General features: G+C 46.9%; 1 protein-coding gene across 1 annotated transcript; it reads left to right on the top strand.

Moving 5' to 3' along the window:
* Window positions 1–2163: 2163 nt before the first annotated feature.
* RRM2 (ribonucleotide reductase regulatory subunit M2) lies at window positions 2164–8181 on the top strand. The gene is made up of 10 exons (XM_075750634.1): window positions 2164–2386; window positions 2462–2539; window positions 2823–2954; window positions 3128–3244; window positions 3740–3873; window positions 4965–5059; window positions 5893–6026; window positions 6467–6571; window positions 6707–6820; window positions 7216–8181. The coding sequence occupies exons 1-10, from the start codon at window positions 2276–2278 to the stop codon at window positions 7366–7368; spliced, it is 1173 nt and encodes a 390-aa protein (XP_075606749.1). The 5' UTR covers window positions 2164–2275; the 3' UTR covers window positions 7369–8181.
* Window positions 8182–8397: the final 216 nt, after the last annotated feature.

The raw sequence follows: 8397 nt of genomic DNA, 5'->3' as shown, positions 1-8397 counted from the left end.
CATCCCCCGGCGCAATGCTGAGTGCTGGTACCTCACAGGTGCCTTGAACCCGGCTCTGGCAAAGGTGTTTGCTTGAGAACGTTAGTCCCAAAATCAAGTTGCGCCATGGTGAAGGATGTATGTGAAGGGGAGAGGGCTCCTCATGCTTGCTTTCCTCCATGACACCACTAGTAGGTACATGGCTAAGTACCGTGTAAACCTCGGGGGTGCGCCTTGAGGAACAAAAGTAATTGGGTTAAATTGCTGTAACGGGAAAATCCCATGTGAACACTCATTCCCAAATACCATTTTGCTGCAGCTACTGCAGTGCAGGCCCTCTCCATGCTCTCCTGGGCCTTTTCTCTCCCTGCAGAGCTATCGTCCCTGGGGCAGGGCTTTGATACCTTGCCACCAGCTTCCAAGAAGAGTGGCTGAGCTACAGTGATAGCACAGCTGCTGCATCATGATGGCTCATGGCAGCAGCCCAGGGCTTGTGGCTTTGGGGTCCTTTACCGGGGTGGGGGGGTAAATGAGTTTGGCTGGGGCAGGGAGGGTGCTGCTGTAAGTCTCTGCCACCTCCCCCAGCAGCTGCAGAGGTGGCAGGAGATAGTAGGGTGCTACATGGGTGCTGGCAAATGTTTTGGGAGCTGCGTGGGAGATAGTAAGGGGCTATGTGGGTTCTGGCAGGTATTTTGGGAGCTGCCTGGTACTCCTGCTCCCGGGACCCGCTTTCCTGGGACAGAATAGGAGCATCTCCATGCCTGCCCAGGTTGCCTACTAGGATGGGGTTTTGCAGTGCTCGCTCTCCCGGGATGGAGATGTATATTTAGATTTGTTTATTGGGATGTATATTTAGTGCAGAAGGTCCCACAGAACATCTCGTGGGTGGGTGCCTGCATCAGTCTGATGTCCTAAATAGGACCAATAAATGCCACAAGTCTAATCTCTCTGCTGGCCATTTCTGATATGTCCCAGCTGAGGAGAGCTCAGACCCAGATTTGTCACCTGACACTGACCTGCTGAAATGAATAACCGACTTGAATTTAGAGTGTCAGAGGTGATGCCGGAGAGGACCACTCTTGTTTTCCTTCCAAATCTACTCATAACAGCTGTCAATTTAACATAGTGCATCACACAGTTGAAAGGACCATACTGACTCCTTTGAGGGCTTGGTCTTCTGCTGCCCTCCTGCTCTACCTGCTGCTCTTCCAGCCAAGTGCTGTGCAGTGCTGGGGCTCATAGCTCATCGTCCCGGTTCCCAGGACCACACGCTCAGGTAACAGCGACCACTTAGTGTCATTCAAGGACATCGCGCATCCCACATGGCAGAAGAGCCTCCAAGTCTCATTAAGCTCCTGGTTTCATTAAAACTGCTTCAGGGAAAACTTTTTGGTTGATAGGAACAGGTCCTTTGCGGAGTTGGATGAGGGAAATGATGTTGCTCAGAAGGAGGCATTTTAATTATTACAAAACAAATACTGAGTTTTTAGTGAAGAAGAATAGTCACCTCTTCTTCGCACCTGTGTTCTCCCTTGCTTGTGCTATTTATTTAAAACACGTGGAACCAGGTGGCACACGGAGTCAGTTTCTCCTGGAAGCCAATTTCTGTCTCCAAAGGCAGGAAAGTGAAACGTATCTCCAAACGCAGGAATCAGCGTTGAAAGTGAAAATGAATTGGTAGGTAGGAGGGACCATAAAAGACAGGGAGAGAGCAAGACAGGGATGGGGACAACATGGCATTTCCCGATCTCTACCTTAAACCCAGACTGTGGCCGTTCCCACGTCCGGAAACAACTTTTCTACTTCCCTATTGCAACCCGAATCTTTTAAAAGCAGGTATAACACGTGGGACCCGCTGCCAAACCTCTCTTTACAGGAAACCTCGCACGCTGCAAGTGATCAAGGCCGCGCTTGTGTACCGCCCTGCCCCGGGCCGGGCCGTGAGGCACCGCCGGGCCCCACGCTGAGCCCCGCGCCACTTCGCGGTGCGCGGGGGCCGGCGGGGGCGGGGCCTCTGCGCGGGGCGGGGCCTCCGCGCTCTTCCCGCCTTTTCCCCCGCTCCGCCGGCGCCAAAGCAAAGGGCAGGTCTTTCCCTCCCGCCGCCGCAGCCACAATGGGAGGCGGGGCCCCGGCCGGCGTGTCAGCCAATGGGAGCGCGGGGGCGGGCGGCGACGGGGTGGTGTGGGCTGTGAGTGGTCGGCCGGCCGTTCTGGCGCCAAGTTCGAAGGGGATATAAAGGGGAGGCGGGGGGTGTTTGGCGCTCTCGCTGTCTAGTGCCGCTTGTCTCGCTGCCGCCATGCTGTCCTCCCGCGTCCCGCTCGCCGCCCGCCAAGACCAGCCCCGCCTGTCTCCCGCGAAGGGCATGTCGCCCATGAAGAACCTGGCGCTCAGCGACAAGGAAAACACGGTAAGCGCCGTCCTCCCTCCCGCCCCCCGCTCGGGAGCGCCGCAGCGGTCTCACTCTGCCCCTCTCTCCCCGCAGCCCCCCGCGCTCAGCAGCACCCGAGCTCTGGCCAGCAAGGCGGCCCGCAAGATCTTCCAGGAGGACGACGGGAAGCTGGTGAGTGCGGAACACTCGGGCACCGCGCCCGCCATTCTCCCCTGTCCCCTTCCCCGGCGGCTCGTGTTCCCCCCGCCCCGCCGCCCTGTCCCCAAGGGTGGTCTCTCCCTTCTCCCCCCCCGCCGTGTGCTGCCCCCGCGCCCCACTCCCTCATGGAGCTATTCCTTCCCCCTCGGCCGGCCGCCGCCCCTCAGTTTCCCGCCAAAGCCGGGCGTCGCCTCAGCCGCCCCCGGAGCGGCCCCGGTGCTGAGGCCGAGCCCGAGCCGCTCTCCCGCCGCTCCAGGTGCCGCGGGCCGAGGAGGAGGAACCGCTGCTGCGGGACAACCCTCGCCGCTTCGTCATCTTCCCCATCCAGTACCACGACATCTGGCAGATGTACAAGAAGGCCGAGGCTTCCTTCTGGACGGCGGAGGAGGTGAGGGGGTGGGCGGGCCTCGGCTCCCCCGGGCACGGCTCTCCCTGCCGGCTGTTCCCGCCCGCAGCCCTCGGGCGGTGCCTGGGGCAACCTCGGGGCTCTGGTACGGGCCTCGTACCTGAAGCCCCCGTCTCTTTATTTAATTTCATCGCTTCTATTTGTGATGTTTTAAGGTGGACCTTTCCAAAGACATCCGGCACTGGGAGTCCCTGAAGCCTGAGGAGAAGTACTTCATTTCTCACGTCCTTGCCTTCTTTGCTGCCAGCGATGGCATCGTCAATGAGAACTTAGTAAGTGTATGGAAGCAGTACTGACAGGAACACCACTTTGAAGTGAAGCTAACAAACACGTTTGACACTTGCTGGCTGATCTAGCTTGTTTGCTAGATCATGTGGCATTACAATGTGTAATGCTGTCTTATGCTAATTAGCAAATTGGGTTTGCTTTTATAATCTACAAGTTAGCCCATTCCCTCACGGGGCACTGAGTGTTGCCTTGTAGTAACAGTTGGCTGTTTCAGAGCCCTTGTTCTGCTTCTCCCTTCTCAGTGCTCTTCTCCCTAATGGGGGCTAAGCAAAATTAAGTTTTCCCATTTGTCTTGGGTCCAAAGAACAACTCATGACTTTGGAGCTATGAGAGGCTACTCATATTGCTGTTAATGATCCATATGTCTGGAATTAATGTGAAAAGGATTCTGTGAGCTGAGCAGGAGCTGTGAGCATCAATGCATCTAACCTGCAACTTGGTTATAAATGCTTTCGCAAACACTCATTTATTTCCTCTAGGTGGAGCGGTTCAGTCAAGAAGTACAAATCACAGAAGCTCGTTGTTTCTATGGCTTCCAGATTGCCATGGAAAACATACATTCAGAAATGTACAGTCTTCTTATTGACACCTACATTAAAGATTCTAAAGAGAGGTTTGTATTGCTTGATGAAAGGTTTGAAACTCTTTAAGTGTTGAGAGTTGTGATGCATATTAGTCACTCTGACTTGAAGGCTAATTTTAGGATTTAAACTAGATTTATATAAAATACTACTGCTGCTTAAGAGCAACTTCAGAATATCTTTCTCCTGTGAAGTGTATGAGCAAGAATTTGCTTAGATTAAGAGTGAAACTGAAACCACTTGATACTGAAATGAAGGAATGAAACTGTGTAAAAGATTGAGCAGTCAAATGAGGGGGTATATTAAATTACTGTAAGTGCTCATAGGGAGGACCCTTGCACCTAGTAGAAAGCTATGTAGGAAAGTTTCTTGGAATTGTAGCAGTCCTGCTAAAATGCCATCTCTAAAACCCAGTGCATTTAGTTAACAGCTAGCACTCTTACATACATGTCCTGCCCTTGCTCACTTAATACTTTGCCTGGGAGAGGGAATAGCATCTTTCATTTGCCAAAAAGTGGCTTGTGGTTTTGATAAAAAAAAGTAACCAAAGTGTAAAATTTGCATAACAAATGAATCTGTTCAAGAATAGGATCTTAAAACTAGGCATAGGGCTTTGAGCAGTCCAGATTTTGAGTTATTCTGGTCTGTTGTCTTGTCAGACCTACATCATGTTGAAATGTCATATGGTATTGCAATGCTATTTACAGTCTAGAGATACTTAATTGCTCCTTTGTAGAGAGCTGACCATGTCATTTATAGTCTGAAATGTTTAATTACAGTTAAGTGCTTAAGGAAGAGTTGCTTACATAAGAGATTTGGTGCCTTGCCACTGGGAAGTGGAGGCTGTTGGGGTTGGTAGTTTTGAAAGCCTTGTTCAAGTACAGTACTTGATGAAACAGTACTCCTCTTTGTTTTTGTCATGGGAATTTATGTGATGGGAAGGTGATGAAAAGGTAGTTGATGGGCACAAACACTAGATTGGTACAAAATAAAATGGGGAAGGAGACAGTTATCAGGGTGAAGGTGCAGAACACTTGTAAGTGAACAAGACCATCTATGGCTATGAATATTTATTGTACTAATTGTGCTGATGTCCAATTCTAATTAGTTACATCTTTCTCAGGGAATTTCTTTTTAATGCTATTGAAACGTTGCCATGTGTTAAAAAGAAGGCTGACTGGGCCATGCGCTGGATTGGGGACAAGAAAGCAACATATGGTGAGTACACTTATTGGAAGCAAAGGGAAATTCCTTCCTTAAAGGTGGAGGAAACACCGTTTCTCCAGAGTTTACAGGGAGACTACATGTTCTCCAGTATAAGATACTGGTATAATTCTGGAGGTGAAGAAAATAACTTTCATCTTGCAAATGAGCTACTGACATCAATCTTTGGCAAAATTGCTGGCATTTTGAGTATGGTAGCTCATGTGGCAATCTTCATATGCCTCGTTATATGATCAAGTTGTGAATTGCTATCATGTGTCCAGAACTGTACTGGCCATCTAGCTCCAGCAGAGACACAGTTGGAGGCTGTAGCTCCTCTGCCTTGCTGATTCTTGATGTCTTGCTAAAAAGGTGAAATGGTACAGATCATTATTTCACTAGTATGAAAGCATTCTTTGTGGCCAAATCAAAGTTGCTTAGGGGCATGGTTTAGTGGTGGACTTGGCAGTGTTAGGTTAATGTTTGGACTTTATGACCTTAGACATCTTTTCCAACCTAAATGATTCTATGAGCAGCCACTGTCTTAAATCAGCTGCTAAAATGACTTTTTCAGTGTGCAATCTTTCAAAAAGGATTGTATTGATGGTTAACCTGGGGGGAGGAGCCTTGGCTTCAGCTACTTGGTAGCTACTCTAGTTTTTACTTTCTCTCATCTTTAAAAGACACTTTTACTGTAATAGTTTTTTAAGAACAGGCTATAGTACACTTGAGCAGAAACTTCTTCATTCTCCTTGGATGATGCAGTTCACTGGTCTATTTGCAACTTTTGGGTATTAACCCTGTTAAATTTTCTGTGTCATTTTACTATATCAATATTTTCTTAACAGGAGAACGAGTAGTAGCTTTTGCAGCAGTGGAAGGAATCTTCTTTTCTGGCTCTTTTGCATCAATTTTTTGGCTGAAGAAAAGAGGATTAATGCCTGGACTCACTTTTTCTAATGAACTCATCAGTAGAGACGAGGTATGAATCAAATTCTAGCAGTTAAGATGATAATGTGCTACAGCAGCTCAAAGATACTCAGTTGGAGCCTATATTAAAACAGGAGTATGTTTAGAAACAGGCAGTCTATGAAGCTCACTGAAGTGTGTAAACATGTGTCATCGTGGATCTAGCAGCAGAGAATGAATGAACGTAGCATTTTACTTCCTCTGAAGTAGTTCAAGGGTTCTCGCCAACCCTTTCACTCAATATACCTTGGCATTTGGAGCAAGTGCAGCTGGTACTGGCTGAACTCACTTATTCCTCCTTCTGGTTAGGCAGAAAGCTGCCTGTAGATAACACTAAATAACATGGCAAGTGCAAAGATGGTGCCTAGATATTGGGCTCTTGATTCTGTGCTACTGATTTGAGTGGCTCTTAAATTACTGTTCCTGAAATTATTTTCTGAAACTTCTTTCCAGGGCTTGCACTGTGATTTTGCCTGCCTCATGTTCAAGCACTTGATACACAAACCATCAGAGGAGAGAGTAAAGGAAATCATCACGAATGCCGTTCTCATAGAACAGGTAATTGTCTGCTCCTTGTTCAGGAACTTGATCGCAATTAAGCAGAAATCTGGGGAGCTCTTGGGTATAAAATTAACCTAGTCAGTACAGAGTGAATACCAGTTTCTGTATATAAAGTGTTTCTATTATCTGCAGGAATTCTTGACAGAGGCATTGCCTGTAAAGCTGATTGGCATGAACTGCACTTTAATGAAACAGTACATAGAGTTTGTAGCAGACCGGCTTATGTTGGAACTGGGATTTAACAAGGTAAGGCTCTAATACACTGAATCTGTCATGGGGAAAAGATAATATCAAGTTTAACTTCCTCTAGAAACCCAAATCCTAAAATGGCTGTGGCAATATTGGTATAACTTGTAAAACCATTTAGCAGTCCTGCTGCTAGATCCTGTTTGGAGACCCACAGAAGGAAAATCAGAAGGATGCTATGGAAAAAACCAGCTATACAAGAGCTGCTGTGCTTCTGTCTACTGCAGCTAAAAGACAGGAGCAAATACAGTAGGGAAGGCTTGGGGCAGAGATTTGTGTTAACTGCTCAGCCAGCTGATGTTGTCATTAGACTCCTTCCAGCTGATCTTCTAATGATCTCACGTGTTCAAGATGTGAGCACCTGTAGTGACTACAGAATTGCCTTTGCCTTTCAGATATACAAAGCGGAGAATCCTTTTGACTTCATGGAAAACATCTCTCTGGAAGGCAAGACCAATTTCTTTGAGAAGCGAGTAGGTGAATATCAGAGGATGGGAGTCATGTCGAAGCCCACAGACAACTCTTTCACCCTGGATGCTGAATTTTAAATGAACTGAGACCACACGAGTTAGTGTATGTGCCCCTGTTTACAGGGAAACATTAAATATATTGAGTCACAGTGTGACTTGATTCCTGTACTAAAATCCCACTCTTGAAAAGTGTGGTGCTACTGGTATTTTTCAGGAGGCTAGTGTAGCTCCAGCAGTAAAATCCCTTTTTATTAGACTTTGCCAATGGTGTTAATTCATAGAATGCTTAGATTTGTCTCTTAAAACATGCTACTCGATTTTGTGAAAGATATGGGCACTTTCCTTCTGCAAGATGGGAAGTTATGGGCAGTCACCACTAGCTTCTGCTGTTCTCCCCATAAACAAAGGAGCAGTTGAGAAATTGCAGTCTTAAATTCACTGAATACTCAGCAGAAAACTCTGGAGGCAACTACATGACCTCACTGCTTTCTTAGCAGGTTTTAAGTTTACCTTTTTTACTATTGTTTTAATAGTTTGTACATAAACCTGGCACTTTAATGTTTTAAAATAAAGAACTGTCTTGTAATACTCTACAATGGTAAAATACAGGTCTAAATCTTTAGACTTAAAACCCAACCTTTTATGACGAGTGCTTCTTTCTGGGTATGTATCTTAAAAATGGTGCTGCAAATCAAACTGGATTTTGAAATTTCTTGAAGAACAAGAAGAAACTTGCTATGGAAGGTGAAGAACTTGCTAAGTTGGGTATTCTGGGTACTGAAAAACAACATGCAGCTGGCTTCTGGATTTAATTGCTTTTTCTTTAATATCTGGGAATGGTATGTCAATATAACAGTAATAAAAGCTGGTTGGATTCAGTGTTGTACTGGCTTCAGTGCTCCAATGGGCGAAGCTCTGTTAACTTCCTTCTGAATTGCGAACTTTCTGAGGAAATGCAAGTTCTGCAGGAAATGGCTCCTTAGTCATGTGGTTGGTAGATGTCAAGTGAAATTGTTAAGCTTAGCCTGACTTTCAGATTGATGGCACTAAATGCATGGTGTTTCAGGGTAAATCCAGCTAATTCAGGCTGGAGCAATATTAGCTTCT

The sequence above is a fragment of the Balearica regulorum genome, chromosome 3 (genome assembly GCF_011004875.1).
Source record: "Balearica regulorum gibbericeps isolate bBalReg1 chromosome 3, bBalReg1.pri, whole genome shotgun sequence".
NCBI classification, from domain to species: domain Eukaryota; kingdom Metazoa; phylum Chordata; class Aves; order Gruiformes; family Gruidae; genus Balearica; species Balearica regulorum.
Note: the sequence above shows the minus strand (reverse complement) of the source record. Positions and strands in the feature narration are given on the sequence as shown.

Excerpts from the sequence above, each read along its gene's own strand:
- RRM2 (XM_075750634.1), top strand. The coding sequence starts at position 2,276 with ATGCTGTCCTCCCGCGTCCCGCTCGCCGCCCGCCAAGACCAGCCCCGC. Across the intron at positions 3,245-3,739 it reads GCATCGTCAATGAGAACTTA|GTGGAGCGGTTCAGTCAAGA; the intron begins GTAAGTGTATGG and ends TATTTCCTCTAG. Across the intron at positions 6,821-7,215 it reads TGGAACTGGGATTTAACAAG|ATATACAAAGCGGAGAATCC; the intron begins GTAAGGCTCTAA and ends TTTGCCTTTCAG.